Here is an 18354-nt window from a genome sequence, read left to right on the forward strand (position 1 = left end):
TTATTTTTTAGGTTCAAGAGTTGCATATTCAGACTCTGACAAGGTCTTGTTCGGCGACGGAGACGCGTTGACCTCCGGACGAGGGGTCGTGACCTCGATCCAGGTGGAGTTCTTCTGGACTTCCTCGGACCAGACCCTTGAGTCGTTCTCTGCGTCACAGGTTCGAGAGTCACTTTCTCCGTCGGTCGCCACGACGACGACATCACTCACCCGTCGACTTCATCTTGTGGCTCCTGACGTCGTCGTCCCGGGCCGGAGAAGGTTCTGGATTCTTGGCTGGAACCGAAGAAGGTCTTGAGTCCACATCAAGGTTTTAATCAACGGTCGCTCACCTTTCCTGCCGAGGCCGCTCTTCCACTGGCTGCCGTACTGGACCGGCCGGATCAGTTTGTGCAGAACCGGGCGAGCGTCGTCTTCGGGCAGAGACAGACTTCTGTGCCAGGCCGGCAGAACCGTCAGCGGACCGACCAGAACCTCCTGCGCCCGCTCTGAGGACGTGGAAATATTTCAGCGGCAGAAAATTAGTTTAACATTGAGCATTAAATTAAAGACCAAACTTTTCCCCAACTTTTAAATACAAATGAAATATTTTTCAAATTTAATTCACAAGTTTATACATTGAAGAGTCAAAAACATGATAGATTAGAATATATAGAAGCTTTATTTAACAAAAAAAAATGCTATTAAAAAGGCACAATAATGTAATTTTAAAAATAATTTAATACTGAAAGGTCTAAAGTTTTTATTCAATACATTTTGAAAGGTTACATTTATTACTTTTTAATTAAAAAAAATATTTTTTATTATTATTAGAATTTTATATTCAATTAAACAATGGTTTATTGAAGTCTTAAAAACATTTAAATAAATGTAATTCAATGGTTTATATATTAAAAGGTTTAATAGAAATTCCCATTCTAAATTTACAACTGTTAAAAGAATATAAATTATTGAATTAAGCAACATTTAAATGATCCCAAAATACATTTAATAATTTTTTAACACTTTAAATGTTGAATTCATTCTTCACGACGTCACTGAGTCACGTCCACGCGGATCAAACCTTCGCTCCGGATCGGGGCCGGTCTTCCCATCCCACGAGGTCCGAACGGAGCCGGTCCTTTGCTGGTCTTCTTGGGCTCATTCTGGCTCCGACAGAACCCGCACAGGTAGTCGTTCCCGTCCGCAGACCTCCACCTGTGGAGCCCACGTCAGAGAAGATCCTTCACCAAGAGAGTCCAAACACTCGCCTTCCGTTGACCAGCGTGCACGCCTTGCTCAGGGCCTCGGCGTCGCTCACGGGCACGGCGGCGAGCTGGCACGAGATGAACAGCTGCGCCTGGTCCCGGTTGTGGAACCTGAAGGCCTCGATGAAGAAGTACAGCTTGTCGTCCTCGGTCCGGGCCAAGAACTGGGACCCGGAGCCGGGGTACTGCGAGTCGGTCAGACACCTGGAAGAGACCGGGTCACTTCCTGTCCGGGGGTCACGCTCGAGTCGCTCACCCTTGTTCTATGAAGACATATTTGGGGTCGGAGGTGGCGTCCGGGTCCAGCGTGGCCACGCAGCTGTTGACGAAGACCCTCAGACCCGTGTGGTGACCCACGCGGACCGAGGCCTCCAGAGCGATGGGCTCCCCCATGTGGAAGACGTTGGAACTGCGCTGGTACAACAGGTCGTCTGCGGACAAAAAAAAGAGGGTTTTTTGAGGGCGAGTCACAAGGGGGACCACGTCTGGACTCACTGGTCATGATCCTCAGGCTGAAGTCCAGAGACTGCTCGGACGCTCGTTTGGACGTGAAGAAGGTCCAGGTGGGCGCGATGGGGGCGCTGGACAGACTGAACCTCCTGAAAAAAAAGGGGTTCAGATCCAACGAACACCAAGAGACGAAGAAGTCGTTCGAACCTCTTGTAGTGACACTCGATGGGAATCACGGCGTCGTCCATGCGGACCAGACCGTCCTCGGAGGAGCCCGGAGAGTAGATGAGCAGGTTGGTGTAGGCCAGGGTGTCCTCGGTCATCTGGAGGCGCACCAGGAGTTACATTTTAAAAAGCCTATATTTTTCCCTTTAATTCAGTGATTTACCCTTTTAATAAAAGCCACTTCCCCTTTAAATAAGTGACTTCTTGATTTAAAAAAAATAAAAATAAAAAAAAAGATTTCTTTAAAGTGTTTTCTTCTTTTAAATGAAAGTTAAGATTTATTTTTAATTGAAGAAACCATGTTTTTATACCCAACAATACAATTAAAAAAAAAAAAAAAAAAGTCATGCTACTTTGTGTTAGCCTAGCATGCTAATCGCAGCTCCTCTTGCTAACTTACAAAATAAAAACTACAATAGTCAACATTCTTTGTATCTTTTAGACATTTTATTCAGATTTTTATGCGAGAAAGTATTTCGTTTTTTAAATTAAAATAATTTAACATGTAAAACATAAAGAACAAATACATTAAAAAAATAAAAAAATAAACAATTTTTGTGAGGCTTATACTATAGTTTGACTAGTTCAAAATAAAAAGTACATTTAATTAAATGCAGTTTAAGGTTTAAATGTATTGGAACTAAAGCTAGTTTTCAGACGAGTAAGACAAAGTACGCGGTCGTGGCCTCTGACAAAATGGCCGCCAGACACAGAAGCGTCAAACATGGACACGTTACCCAGTGTTTGGTGCCGCAGTCCTGCAGACCCGCCACGATCCTGTACTCGTGCTCGGAGAAGGGCGTCGCGGTGCAGAGGTCGTCGGGGGTCACGCCCAGGTGCAGGTCCTCGCCGTGGACCAGGGCGCCGACGGCGAACAGGTCGGCCTGGACGAAGACCTCCAGGGAGTCGGAGTGACACGTGACCCGGACCGTCTTCACCGGACGCTTCTGCTCCTGGACGGACTTCTGCGGCGCTCCAGGGAAGCCCAGGCCGGAGCCGAGCAGACAAGTCAGGCTGAGAGAGACCAGGAGCATCATGGAGGACCTCATGGTAGACACACCTGCAGACTCTACACCTGTGGGAGGAGCCTCTTTATCTGTGAGGGGAGGAGGAGGAGCACACCTGAGGGGGATCATCGTTAGTGAGGAGACACACATGCACACACACACACGCACGCACACACGCACGCACACACACACGCACGCACAAGCACACAAACATGCACACACACACACACACACACACACACACACACACACACACACACACACACACACATACACACACATGGTCTGGAAAAGCGCTAAACAAATAAACATTACTTACTTACTTACACACACACACATACATATACACATGTACACACACACGCACACACACACACACACATGCACACATGCATGCGCACACACACATGTGGACACACACACACACGCACGCACACACGCACGCACACACACACACACGCACGCACACACAAACATGCACACACACACACACACACACACACACACACACACACACACACACACACACACATACACACACATGGTCTGGAAAAGCGCTAAACAAATAAAAATTACTTACTTACTTACACACACACACATACATATACACATGTACACACACACGCACACACACACACACGCACACACACACACACACACATACACACACACACACACACACATGCACACATGCATGCGCACACACACATGTGGACACACACACACACGCACACACCCCCACGTACACACACACACACGCGCACACACACACACACCCCCACGTACACACACACACACACACGCACACACACACACGTAAACACACACACACGCTCACACACACTTGTAAGCACACACACATATATATACACACACATACACACATGCCTACATATGCACACACACACACACACACACACACCTGCACACACATACATGCACACATCCCAGTACACGCACTTGCACGCACACACACTTATATACATATACATGCACACATAGACACATATGCACGCATACACAAACTCACACACACACACATGCACACACTTGTACACACACACACACTTGCACGCAAACACACATTTATATACATATACACACACACATGCACACACTTGTACACACATACACATGTTGTATCAACTTGTATCTTACAGATTAAAATACTACTCTTAATAAATATAATACACAAAAATGGTATTAAGAAAAATAATTTCATATTATTGATCGCATTATTGAAATGAGAAACATTTAATGTATTATTTGGAAAAAACTCCTCAACGATCCAGATTTTTAACAACGATCTCGGAGTTTGAAACAACTTCACACTCGACGAGCCGAACATCCGGACACTCGTGTGTGTGTGTGTGTGTGTGTGTGTGCGCAGTAAAAGTGTGTCAGTGGCGCGTCATTATTGTCACACGTGGGTGAAGATCTTCCGCTGCGAGTCTCGTTAAATAAACGTGTCTCCAGCACGATAAAACTTTATTTAAACGTCGTCAGTGACACTGACAATAAACTAAACCTGTAGTAGATGTGTGAAAGATTCTATCTTATCTTAAAAAAAAATCCAACTTCCCTCAAACTAATAAGACTTTACTTAAAGCTAAAAGAAGGAACATATTGGTTTTATATATTTAAAAGGACAATCAAATGAGCTGGAAATTGTGTAAACATTGGAGAAGTTTCAAAGAACAGAAAATATCTTGTTATGATTAAAACATATTTTCAGAATTAATAGTTTTTTTTTGTTTTGTTTTTGATTTGTTTTTTAAATAAATTCAAATATAATACTTGTATCCACATCAGTGGCAGCCAATGATACATCACACAATATGAAAAGTGAAACTTGGAATTACAAATTCAATTGATTCATTGAAAAAGTTAATTAAGAAATGGAAATATGTTTCTAAAGCTGCTTCTAAAGGCAAATATAAAGATTTTATGAACAAAATATAAAGCAGTGGAAAACACTAGTTTTCATCCACGTGACAAGATGATTTGATTGAAGTCTTAAAACAAAGTCAATTTAAAATAAATACCAAATGAATACTAGAGTTTAACAGCTCTTGAGGACAACTTCAATATAAAGATGAAAAATGGGGTAATAATGGAAAATAAGGTTCTCAAAATGTTAATGTAGTTCTATATCTAACAAAGGACACAAAAATAAAATAAAATAAAAGATTTGAAGATAGATTGGAATATAAAGTTTGTCAAGAAAACCTTTTTTAAATACAAATAAATAAGTTTGTTTGTTTGTCCCTCAGGGGGAGGACTTAGCTATTTAAAGATCGTTTCTGTTTTGTCCAGAGAACGCGATACTGTTCACGTCTTTCTCATGTTGCAGGACGAGCTCGATGATGCTCTGTTGACGTCAGCAACACCTGAATGAAGACATCCATGGTCGCCGAAACAGGGCTGCTTCTTCTTTTTTTACCTCGCTCAAGAGGTTTTTCAAAGAAGTGGATACTGGATTTATATCAATACATATTTGAACAAAATCTTTACTACGATATAGGCTCATTAGATTTTAGTTAGTTAATGTAAACATGTTTGTTTTGATTATTTGGAATTTAGTTAATTCAGTTTTAATGCATCATTTGGAATAATTTGTTTTTTTTGGGGATTTTCTTTTTCTTTTTTTCTTTATTGTGTTTACAGTTAGCGACCAATCCTACATGCACCGATGGCACTCGAAGACGTCATCTCTCTGCTTGCTAGAGCCTGTGTGCTGAGAGATCTGTCGTAAGTGTTGGTTCACCAGAGCACGAAACCCCCACAAAGTTCATGTTGATACAATTCCAGACAAGCTGTTAAGGACTATTTTTCTCTGGAAAAATGATATTATGATTATTAAATTATTATTCACGCATTTATCTCACTGTGAGACTGTCATTTTGCCGCAGGAATATTTTTATATAAACATCAGTGCTGATTAAATAATGAAAAAAAGAAAGAAAAGAAGAAAAGTTAAGTTAAGATGAAAAATGATTTTGTATGATTCGTTCTTTTTGCTAGCATTAATTATAGATAAAAACAAAAACATGTTACATTGATGGAAGGAGAAAAGAAGGCTACTACTATATATATATATATATATATATATATATATATATATATATATATATATATATATATATATTAAAATGTAGGATCTTTCAACTGAAATTGTTTCATTTTTGTATTTATTTATAAATCACAAACATTTGTTTTGTTTGTTGCTTTTATTTTAAGTTTGTTGCTGATGATATAAATTACGTTTTTTCTTCAAAATAATTCTTAAAATAAACTTATTTTTCTTTTAAAGACAAAATTCATACCATTATATTATATTAAAACTTGGATATTATATCATAATATTTTTAAATCACTTAAAACTAATGTTTTTTGAATAAGATAACATTAAAATAAAGACAAAAAACTCAATAAAAATGACAAATATTTATTACAAAACAACGTGAGGACGGAGTGAAAAGGGTGTTTCCTGGAAGAGCAGGTGACTTGCGAGTCCCTGACAAAGATCCCAGTGTCCCGGGGGCGAAGGATGAGAATCACACGTCCGAAAACTCAAACATGGGAGAGTTTCTTTGGAAAGTGATGTCAGAGGCCAAGGGGTGAGGAGGAGGGGAGTGAGTCCGGGGTGAGAGGAGGGAGGGACGCGACTATAAATGCCGCCAGAGGATGAAGACGAGACACTCGAGATACTCTTGATATCTTGAAAGATCCAGGATGGCAGCAGGTGAGTCACAACCTCTTATATATTTATTATCAGTAAATCTTCACCGATGATGTTGAAATGTCTTTTCTGTACATTTATGTCACATTTATCATAAATATATATGTTTGAATGAGTCAAACATTTTTAAACTTTTGGAAAAATATTAGTTAATGTTGGGAGAATTTGTCAAGTTTCTCGATGCCTGGACAGAGTGAAAAACAACCAGAGTCAAAACTAGTTCCTCGCGAGGGTAAGACACAAAGATCTCAACAGTCCTGAGTGACGTCCAACGATCTGTCGCTTCCTCACGCTTTTCATCTAGTTTCACAGATACGTCAGCCACAACCAGGCTGGAGCAGGTTTACAGATACGATGAACGATGATTAGAAAGATCACCTTCGGTTGGCAAAATAAGACAATAACCATCTACAGTTTGTTGATTAAAACGTCATGGTATGTGGTTTTATCAGTTATAAAGCACAGGTTTTATCAGTTATAAAGCACAGGTTTTATCAGTTATAAAGCACAGGTTTTATCAGTTATGATGCACAGGTTTTATCAGTTATGATGCACAGGTTTTATCAGTTATAATGCACAGGTTTTATCAGTTATGATGCACAGGTTTTATCAGTTATAATGCACAGGTTTTATCAGTTATGATGCACAGGTTTTATCAGTTATGATGCACAGGTTTTATCAGTTATAATGCACAGGTTTTATCAGTTATAAAGTACAGGTTTTATCAGTTATGATGCACAGGTTTTATCAGTTATAAAGCACAGGTTTTATCAGTTATAATGCACAGGTTTTATCAGTTATAAAGTACAGGTTTTATCAGTTATGATGCACAGGTTTTATCAGTTATAAAGCACAGGTTTTATCAGTTATAATGCACAGGTTTTATCAGTTATAAAGTACAGGTTTTATCAGTTATGATGCACAGGTTTTATCAGTTATAAAGCACAGGTTTTATCAGTTATGATGCACAGGTTTTATCAGTTATGATGCACAGGTTTTATCAGTTATAAAGCACAGGTTTTATCAGTTATGATGCACAGGTTTTATCAGTTATAAAGCACAGGTTTTATCAGTCATGATGCACAGGTTTTATCAGTTATGATGCACAGGTTTTATCAGTTATAAAGCACAGGTTTTATCAGTTATGATGCACAGGTTTTATCAGTTATAAAGCACAGGTTTTATCAGTCATGATGCACAGGTTTTATCAGTTATAATGCACAGGTTTTATCAGTTATGATGCACAGGTTTTATCAGTTATAAAGCACAGGTTTTATCAGTTATGATGCACAGGTTTTATCAGTTATGATGCACAGGTTTTATCAGTTATAAAGCACAGGTTTTATCAGTTATGATGCACAGGTTTTATCAGTTATAAAGTACAGGTTTTATCAGTTATGATGCACAGGTTTTATCAGTTATAATGCACAGGTTTTATCAGTTATAAAGTACAGGTTTTATCAGTTATGATGCACAGGTTTTATCAGTTATAAAGCACAGGTTTTATCAGTTATAATGCACAGGTTTTATCAGTTATAAAGTACAGGTTTTATCAGTTATGATGCACAGGTTTTATCAGTTATAAAGCACAGGTTTTATCAGTTATGATGCACAGGTTTTATCAGTTATGATGCACAGGTTTTATCAGTTATAAAGCACAGGTTTTATCAGTTATGATGCACAGGTTTTATCAGTTATAAAGCACAGGTTTTATCAGTCATGATGCACAGGTTTTATCAGTTATGATGCACAGGTTTTATCAGTTATAAAGCACAGGTTTTATCAGTTATGATGCACAGGTTTTATCAGTTATAAAGCACAGGTTTTATCAGTCATGATGCACAGGTTTTATCAGTTATAATGCACAGGTTTTATCAGTTATGATGCACAGGTTTTATCAGTTATAAAGCACAGGTTTTATCAGTTATGATGCACAGGTTTTATCAGTTATGATGCACAGGTTTTATCAGTTATAAAGCACAGGTTTTATCAGTTATGATGCACAGGTTTTATCAGTTATAAAGCACAGGTTTTATCAGTCATGATGCACAGGTTTTATCAGTTATAATGCACAGGTTTTATCAGTCATGATGCACAGGTTTTATCAGTTATAATGCACAGGTTTTATCAGTTATAATGCACAGGTTTTATCAGTTATAATGCACAGGTTTTATCAGTTATAATGCACAGGTTTTATCAGTTTTGATGCACAGGTTTTATCAGTTATAATGCACAGGTTTTATCAGTTATAATGCACAGGTTTTATCAGTTATAATGCACAGGTTTTATCAGTTATGAAGCACAGGTTTTATCAGTTATGATGCACAGGTTTTATCAGTTATAATGCACAGGTTTTATCAGTTATGATGCACAGGTTTTATCAGTGATAAAGTACAGGTTTTATCAGTTATGATGCACAGGTTTTATCAGTGATAAAGTACAGGTTTTATCAGTTATGATGCACAGGTTTTATCAGTTATAAAGTACAGGTTTTATCAGTTATAATGCACAGGTTTTATCAGTTATAATGCACAGGTTTTATCAGTTATAATGCACAGGTTTTATCAGTTATAATGCACAGGTTTTATCAGTTATAATGCACAGGTTTTATCAGTCACGAGGCACAGACCTGTGAGGAAACATTTGATCACTTAAATTCTTAATACTTAAAACATTTCCCTCCTGTTGATCAAATTGGAACTCACTTAGGAGGCAGCTGTAAACAGTAAAAAAAATGATGTATGGTGATAAAAAGGTATAAAAGTATAAAACAAGCAACAGGACAAACAGAATGAACTTGAACAGAATGGGACAGAGCAAGAGTTTACGCATAAAAATATTTAAACACATTGCCTTTTTACCAGAAATGAGCTATAGACAAGGATTTATTGGAGAACACCAGGGCCGTAGGTTTGGGTGAGCGGCGTTACATTTTCACGCAGCTGGCCGAGACTCTACCAGCAGAGTTCACTCACCACTGCAAACAAGAAGGCGTGTCTTGTGAGCGTGGCAAGATACCTGGGGGTCACACTTCGGTGCCAGAGTCACCATCCCCGGTTACGGCCTGGTACATTACTTGGGTCACGTAGGCTTGAACGTGAGCTGTCACTCTAGGGGACAGGTTAATCAGCAGACGATTAGCTGGAAGTTTGAAAAGAGGAATGCCACACAACACTACAAACATAAGCAGGAGCACGATTCCAATTTTTTTGGTGGTTCTTTCAGGCTTAGACCCAACTGACCTCAGTAATTTCAGGCCTATTTCTAAGCTCCCTTTCTTGTCCAAGATCTTGGAGAAGGTTCTGTTTATCTTAAGCTTATCTTAATTATTATTTCTGTGTTTTTACTTCCTCACCAAACAAGTACCAGTTACTAATCTTATCTTAGATTATCTTGTACAGGCCAGCATATCAACATGACCATTGTTACACTTGATGATTTTTAAACCATGAAGTCGGCCACATGAAATGACAGATTGGAACCCCGGGCCTTGAGTGATTGAATGTCTTTTTGTCCGTGAGGTGTTATTACCGACGTGGACCTGAGAAGTCTCGAGAACAACTTGGCTCACCGCACCAAAGAGATCGACCTGGACCGCCTGATCGTTCGCAGAGGTCAACCCTTCTCCATCATTGTCCAGTGCTCCCGCGACCTGCCTCCGAAACACAACCTGACACTGACCCTCCACCTCGGTGAGTGACCCCATAGGGTGACCCCGGTGGTTCAGTCGCTGACGACTCAAATTAAACCTTCGTGGTTGACCAGGCAGGAGGGATGAGATGGTGATACCTGTGGAGGAGGAGCGAGGCGGCGCAGAAAAGTGGTGGTTCGGGAAACAGGAGGTTCAGGATGGCGTCCTGGTGACGCTGCACAGTCCCGTGGACGCCATCATCGGCAAGTACGGTCTGGATGTGTCCCTGACAACTCCTGGAGGGCGAGTGTTAGAGAAAACCGAAAGACTCAGCTTCCACCTGCTCTTCAACCCCTGGTGTAAAGGTACTGAACTGCTCCACCAGAAGCTTGGATGTTGCCGTCCGACCCGATGACTGTCCTTCAGCCCATTTAACTAAAGTCGTGTTCCTATCAGGTGATGTTGTGTACTTCCCTGACGAGACGCTGCTGCAGGAGTACATAATGAACGAAAATGGCGTCATCTTCATGGGGACTTGGGACATCATCCGGAGCATCCACTGGAACTACGGACAGGTGAGCGAAGGCCTGGGAACAAGACCTATTTCTATCTGTGGCTGCGCTTCAACTGTCAGAGCTGTAGCGGTTTCCTGCTCCGCCGGCCGCTGAGTGACCGGCGTGAATAATCGCAGCAGTGTGACAGTCTGCAGCCGGAGAATGCTGCTCGTTGGATGGTTCAAACTTTTGCACCCCTAGTGTCAGAATGTAGCTGAACCACACAAACAGGTCTGACCTCAAACTATTATTGCTCGGATGTGCTGATGCTCGATCTGCTAAATATGGAACTGACTGTTACACTTGGTTTACAAATGTATCCTTTACTGTCAGACGTGACTGGATCAGAACTGCAGATCTTAGACCATCTTAACTTGAAGCATTATCTTGACTAGAGAACATGAAAGTAGAGGACCAAGGCTTGTTGTTCATAGAACATTCTTTCGGTAGTCACAGGAACTCCTGCAGTAGGACTTCCCTTCTGCAAACATACAGTGAGTTATCTACTTGTATTTTACAGTTTGAAGACTTTGTGATGGACATCTGCTTTGAAGTCCTGGACAACTCCAATGATGCCAAGAGGAACCCAGAGAGAGACTTGAGGCAGAGGTTTGACCCGATCTACATCAGTAGGACGATCACAGCCATGGTGAGGAACCTTTCTGGCATTTCCTGAGGCCAAAGCCGACAGGCGTTTGAGGATCATTTTTTTCCAGGTGAACTCAGCGGGCGACAGAGGGGTGTTGACTGGTCGTTGGGACAATAAATACTCTGATGGGGTTTCGCCTTCTCGATGGATCGGCAGTGTTCCGATCTTGGAGCAGTGGAGCAAGAATCAGTTCCGGGCGGTCAAATACGGGCAATGCTGGGTGTTTGCTGCTGTCGCCTGCACGGGTCAGACTTTTACTTCTCCGAAGTCACCGAGCAGTTTGTAAATACAACTTCGATTTCGTTGACAGTCCTGCGCTGCCTGGGAATCCCAACACGCCAAATCACCAACTTCTCCTCCGCCCATGACACCGACGGGAATCTCACCGTCGACTTTGTGATGGAGGATCGCAGAAGGGGCATGGAGAGCAAAGGGGACAGCAGCTGGTGGGTGGAGCAACATCAGGCTTTTATTTCAGGACTTCATTCTCTTGCTCTGATTTTAGGAACTTCCACTGCTGGGTTGAGTCCTGGATGAAGAGGCAGGATCTCCCTGAAGGAAACGATGGCTGGCAGGTGTTGGATCCAACCCCTCAGGAGCTCAGTGAGGGTAATACAGCGCCATGAATATCGACTTGGCACCCCTTAACCACAAGTTTGTCCCTCCACAGGAATCTACTGCTGCGGCCCATGTCCAGTTGCCGCCATCAAAGATGGAAATCTGGCAATGAAGTACGACGCTCCCTTTGTGTTCGCCGAGGTGAACGCTGACGTCATTTACTGGATTGTCCAGCCGGACGGCCGACGACAGAAGGTAGCGCTCTTTTGGGCTACATTTTCTTAAAATGTTGCTGACTCGGGTTATCAAATTGTCCAACAACAGGTCAGTGCGGACCAGATGTCGATTGGACGCAACATCAGCACCAAAAGTGTCTACGGCGACAAGCGAGAGGATGTGACGCTGCACTACAAATATCCAGAAGGTGAGTGAAGATGATGAAGATGACGATGACGATGATGATGACGATGATGATGATGATGACGATGATGATAATGATGATGATGGTCATCTTACAGGCTCAGAAAAAGAGAGAACAGTGTTCGTCAATGCCGGAAGGCGAGTCACAGAACCGAGCCAGCCAGAGATCAGGAAGGCACTCCAGCTGTCAATCAAACATGCCGGTCCCATATTCGGGACGGACTTTGACTTGATTGTTGAGGTAAGTCGTTGACTGGAAGTAAAACAAGTCCAAGTCCAAGTGGAACATCCGGTATCAGATCAGAGTTGTGTCAAAGAGCTGCTGTGCTTGCAGGTTAAAAACCCGGGAGGAACCAAGCGCAAGGCTCAGCTGACTGTCCTGGTTCAAGGAGTTTCCTACAACCACGTCCACCGAGGGGACTGTCAAAGACATACTATCGACGTGACTGTCGCCCCCTATGAAGGTTGATACCATAAAATCCTAGAACTCCTCCATGTTGGATAACCTGAGTGTCTCTTCCATCAGTGCACAAGGAGGTTCTGCGTATGCGCTACGAGGACTACGTCAAATGTTTGTCGGACCACAAGCTGATCAGGGTCCAGACTTTGTTGGAGGCTCCCGGAGAGAACGAACCCGCCATGGCGGTGGCTAACATCCCGCTGAGCGTCCCAGAACTGCTCGTTCAGGTGAGTTTTTAAGAAAACTTTCAGATTCAATCTACGGTAATAAAGTCTTCCATCTATTTGGGTGGAGTTTTTGGGGCTACCGTGATTTCCAAACGGTCAATGATGGACCTGAATGGTCTAAATGAGACCCGATAGACTTTTGAGCCGTCCATGGTTTCGCCTACCTCTCACCCGTGTAGCTGGGATGGACCATCACAGGGTAGAAAATGGATTAACTTTTACTCTTTTCTTTCAGGTGCCGGGGAAGGCGATGGTGGGTCAACCCATCACAGCCTACATCTCCTTCACCAACCCTTTGCCAGTCCCAGTGCGAGGAGGCGTGTTCACAGTGGAGGGGGCGGGGCTTATGACGCAAACGCTGCTGAGAGTCAAGTGAGTACAAAAAACACTAAAAAGATAAAAAAAAGAAAAGAAAATATAGATATACTTGGATCTTATTGAATGTTAGACCAGAAACTGAAATTTTTCCGAACACGTTCTCAGGGGTGACGTGGGTCCCGGCCAGAAGGTGGCGGCCAAGCTTTCCATCATCCCCTTCAGGGCCGGCGTGAGGAAGCTGGTGGTCGACTTTGATTCCGATCGACTGATGGACGTGAAGGGCGTGGCCACCGTGTTCGTCCGCTAGGAAGGTTTCAGTCATTGTGTTTTTTAAAACAACACAATTCACTGTTTGTTTGCACTTCTCGTGTCACTGTTTAATTATCTCTGACTTTTTAATTCAAATTTATACAAATATTCCAGCGATTTACATCTAGAAAGGTTTGAATCACTTTATATTCATTTGTTTTATCATCATTTAAATGTGGTTTATGCATATATCTGACATGTTATGACTCTTAAATGTGAATAAAACATGATACATTTCATCAGTTATTGTTAACGTCTGGAGTTTGATTATTGAACTTACTGCAGAAAAAATCAGGTGTTTTTTGCGACTAAATACTAAAATACCGTTTGATATTTTGAAATAACAAGGAATGGATTTAAATATATGTTGATAATTTAACTAAGAAATTCAATTGGTTGACAAATTTCAGTTTGAAATAAATGAGTAAAGTCGCTGTGGTTTCACAATAAAGCGTCTTAACTTCCTGCAGCAGGTTTTCATGACATTCTGACCCGTTGAGTCTTTGCTCACAGACTCACGGACTCACAGAATTCCCAGATGACAAACTTCCCTCTCGAGCTGCTGCTACAATCCACACTGACCCGTCAAACACACACTCAGTCCAAGACCTTCTTATCACAGGCTTTTACTTTTTAGACTAAATTCAACTTTAAACTGAGATGAAGTTGTTGATTACGAGCCAAACTTGAAAATGTATCTTTATATCTGTAACGAAATAACAATTTATCTTGAAATTGACATTTCTATTTTTTATTGGGAACACAAACTTAAACCTAGTTAAAAAAACAAACAAATAAACAATAATCTAGACTAAAATTAGGATTTAATTATACATATATCTATATTTATTGATCTTTAATCTGATAATGGATCCCCCGAGATCCCGATAATGACTGAGGACGAGAGGATACAGTCCACTTGGACATATTTTGTTTTAAAAACAAATTAAAGCAGTTACGACTTTGTGAAGATTCATGTTTTTATCGTCTTTTAAAAATTCAGTTGAATCTGTTTTGACGTACGATAAATACTCACAAAAATTAGGACAAAAATAAACTTTAATCAAAACCAGTCATTATTAAGAGTTGAAATAGTAAGGAATACTACAAATTAAATACAAAATAAAATGGTTGGTTTCTACTTAATCTGTCAGGTGGCCCCCTATATTATGGGATATGACCTGATTGTAAAAATATTAGGAATTATTTCTGTTTTAAAACCAAAATGTGTCCAAACATCCGCTTTAAAAGCTGCTTGAGCCGACTGTATCCTCTCGTCCTCAGTCACCACCGCGATTCCCACATTTTTCATTTTATTTTACTCAAAATTATTATATATATAAACAATAAAATAACTACGATACAGTACATTTGAATAAAGGTTTGAACATAATGTGGAATTTAAATGACCTGTTTAAAATATATAATTTCAAAGACAAAAGTGACACATTTGCGAAGTGACAAGTCGTCAACATTACCCTTTTGAGAGTCACATGACAGCAGGAGTCACATGACGAGTCTGTGCAGCGGAAGCTGTCGACGTCGTCTTCCTGCTCGAACCCGAACAAGCGTCTTCCTCTTAAGACGAGAGTCGCTGGCTTGTGGGCGAGTCGGCAGGAAACATGAAGACCACATGTGTTCTCGCCGTCATTCAGCTGCTCAGAGGTAAGAATCTGGTTTGTTCCTGTTTTTGGTTTCAGTCGCGACAAATCAACGCAAAAATCAAGTTTATATTGAGAAACACAAAACTACAATAAGAAGAAAAACACTGTGTTTTAACTACTAGTTGGTTTTTGAGCGTCAACGTGCAGGAAGTGGATGAAACAACAGCTACAGGATGTTTGTGCAACAATTTCTGTTATAAATTGAAATAAAGTGAGTTCAATTATAACAACTACTTTTTTTTAAAAAGTCCACTGAAGAAGATTCAACATTTTTAAATATATAGATAAATATTTTTTGATAAAATGCTAACTATCACAGCGTTTGTTCATTTTTCTGTAGCAATTAAACTTTCTGGCGCAAGATGGTGGCAGTCATTACGTCCTCTGCAGTTAAAAGAACAACGAAATCATGTGAGATCTCTGTGATGACTGAGGACGAGAGGATACAGTGACTCCAACAGCTTTTGAAGCTAATGTTTGGACATATTTTGGTTTGAAAACAAATGAAAGCAGTTACGACTTCATCAAGAGTCATGTGGTCTGTAAATACTACAACACCAGAGTCAAGTACTCTATAATACTACACATATATAATTGTTACTACAGTATCACTAGATATCGTATTGCTGCCCGTGTATCGTGATACATAGTGATTGCTACATTCTTGGCAATACTTTCATTCAAGCTACATTAAACACAAAACCATTACAATATATTATACTATATATTATTACAATATAACAGAATCATTATTGAGGTGCGTCCTACTCTATTTCAATACTGACAGTGAAATGTCGAAGAAAAAAAACAGAAATTAATCATTTTCAAAATGTATAAATACATAAATAAATGTTGAAATAATAAAATGCATAAATAATTAAATATACAAATAAATACATTTTAAAATGTAAAAATAATGAATAGTTCAAATAAAATACATTTAAAAATAAATAATTGTATATATACACAAAAATAGCTCCGTAATTCATTCATTTGGAAATGTTTACTTTTATTTGTGTTTTTATTCATAAATGTAGTTGTGTATTTATATATGTATTTATAACGATGTAATTTATCGTAAAACCACAGATGCTACATGCTAATAGCATTCAATCTCTGTTCAGAACTTTTGATGCATTTATTTTACACTAGCAGTGAAGTTTCTAAGATACAAAAATAGGAATATAAACATGTTTTGAGGTGAGATACATTTAAATTATTATGAAATCTATACTTTAAATAGATAAAAAGACCCAAAAGTGGTTGCGTGTTAGCCGCTAAGCTAACTCTGTAGCGGCCACAAAACGTTCTTTATTTTCTTCTTCATCTTAATAATGTATAAAAGTATTATATAATATAAAGTTAGACGAGTTAAAAGGGGATTTAAACGTTTTCTCACTTCAGTCCACGCTGACGTCGTCTTCGAGCAGCGATCCGAGCGCGAGTCTCTGACCTTGACCTGGCGGCGCCAGCGTGAGGCGGACCCTCCGAGCGACCTCCTGCTGTACCACCGCGGCGCTCACGCCCAGACCACCCTGCTGTCCCTGACCCCCCTCAGACTGGACCCGGAGCACGGGGGGCGTCTCCAGGTCTCTGGGGGGCTGAGCTCGCCGCGGGTCAACGCGACCCTGTCGGACCTGAAGCCCTCGGACTCCGGTCTGTACCTGTGGGAGGTCAAGTACTCCAGGAACCAGTCGGACCTCCTGGTGGTCTCTTCCCCGAAGGTTCTGCTGCTGGTCGACGTGGCAGGTCTGGACTGTGAACTGAAATCCAAAACCATCATTTAAAATTGGCCGCCATTTTTACTTATTCATGAATTAACTGTTGTTGTGAAGGAGAAGCCAGTAAATACCGCCCCCTGCTGTTCACCATCTGCACCGCAGCTGGACTTCTGCTGCTCACACTCGTTTGGCTGTTCGCGGAAAGTCACGTGAGTAAATAACGTCACGTTTGACTTAGTTTGTAGATTTATTTATGAACATAAAAATAAACAACAAGATAAGGAAATAATAGTTTTAAAAAAAGGATCCAAGTCCTGATTTAAAATACAGATTATATGTATTTTTGAGAAGTATTTATATAGAAAAAAACAAGTAAACGTAACATTTATATATAAATTGTCGGCACATAATAAAAAAACCTAACAATTGGTAAACATTTAAAAAAGACAGCATTAAAAACTCAATATAAAAAAATAATTTAGGGAAGAAAGTGAACAATGTGTAAAAATAAATAAAAAAAACCAATATGGTACGAAGGAAACTTAACTTTACTTTAAATCTATTTAGGCAAATCAATATTATGTAAACACTAAAATTGTATATATTTTAACATAACGATGTGAAAAGATCCTCCTTTATTTGTCAGTAAATTTGACTAATTAATTATTTCTGAAAGAATAATTTGAGGGTAAACAGAAGAAAATATTGGGAAGAAAATAGAGAGATAATAGATCATTATTTAAAGTTTTATTACAACTAAAAAAATGTGTAAATATATATATATATTTATATATATATACTTTATATTAGATACATAAACAAACTTTTCTGAAGTCAGTTTACTTTGTAAAACTAATGTTATTTTCCCTCCAGGTGAGGAAGAAGCCCGAGCCGGTCCGACCGACTCCTCTTCATCCCGTCTACGAGGAAATGACCAGGAAGCAGCAAAACCCCGAGAACTCCCAGAACCCCCCGGGGGCCTCGACGCACCTGCAGGAAGTGTATTTCCCTTTGTACGCCAACCCCAACGTCCGACAGTGTCAGGAGAACTACTACGCCTCCCCGAGGCCGCCCCCGACGCCGGAAGTCTCCGGGGTCCAGGGGTTTGGACCCGTTGCCACGGCAACGATAAGCTTGACTTAAATGAATGAAAAAGCGAAGGGAAAAAAAGA

General features: G+C 40.4%; 2 protein-coding genes and 1 pseudogene across 3 annotated transcripts; 2 read left to right on the forward strand and 1 right to left on the reverse strand.

The window, feature by feature from the left end:
• On the reverse strand, positions 1-3058 carry LOC148064833 (zona pellucida sperm-binding protein 3-like; annotated as a pseudogene). Its single transcript, XR_015713427.1, has 9 exons — positions 2660-3058; positions 1905-2020; positions 1743-1846; positions 1504-1678; positions 1251-1451; positions 1031-1197; positions 333-488; positions 211-276; positions 1-149 (listed from the first exon to the last, which is right to left on the reverse strand). The product of XR_015713427.1 is annotated as a zona pellucida sperm-binding protein 3-like (transcript).
• Positions 3059-6546: 3488 nt separating this feature from the next.
• On the forward strand, positions 6547-14041 carry LOC148064834 (protein-glutamine gamma-glutamyltransferase 2-like). The gene is made up of 15 exons (XM_087809645.1): positions 6547-6674; positions 10193-10363; positions 10437-10667; positions 10759-10877; positions 11377-11505; positions 11573-11750; positions 11816-11951; positions 12011-12114; positions 12176-12318; positions 12388-12487; positions 12582-12724; positions 12818-12947; positions 13010-13170; positions 13406-13542; positions 13654-14041. Exons 1-15 carry the CDS (start codon positions 6665-6667, stop codon positions 13793-13795), a joined length of 2034 nt encoding a protein of 677 aa, XP_087665771.1. The 5' UTR covers positions 6547-6664; the 3' UTR covers positions 13796-14041.
• A 1317-nt stretch (positions 14042-15358) lies between these two features.
• On the forward strand, positions 15359-18325 carry LOC148064835 (uncharacterized). The gene is made up of 4 exons (XM_087808966.1): positions 15359-15462; positions 16866-17210; positions 17297-17391; positions 18056-18325. The coding sequence occupies exons 1-4, from the start codon at positions 15420-15422 to the stop codon at positions 18323-18325; spliced, it is 753 nt and encodes a 250-aa protein (XP_087665092.1). The 5' UTR covers positions 15359-15419.
• The last annotated feature ends 29 nt before the right edge of the window (positions 18326-18354 follow it).

This window comes from Callionymus lyra, chromosome 15, assembly GCF_982586985.1.
Source record: "Callionymus lyra chromosome 15, fCalLyr1.hap1.1, whole genome shotgun sequence".
NCBI lineage: Eukaryota > Metazoa > Chordata > Actinopteri > Syngnathiformes > Callionymidae > Callionymus > Callionymus lyra.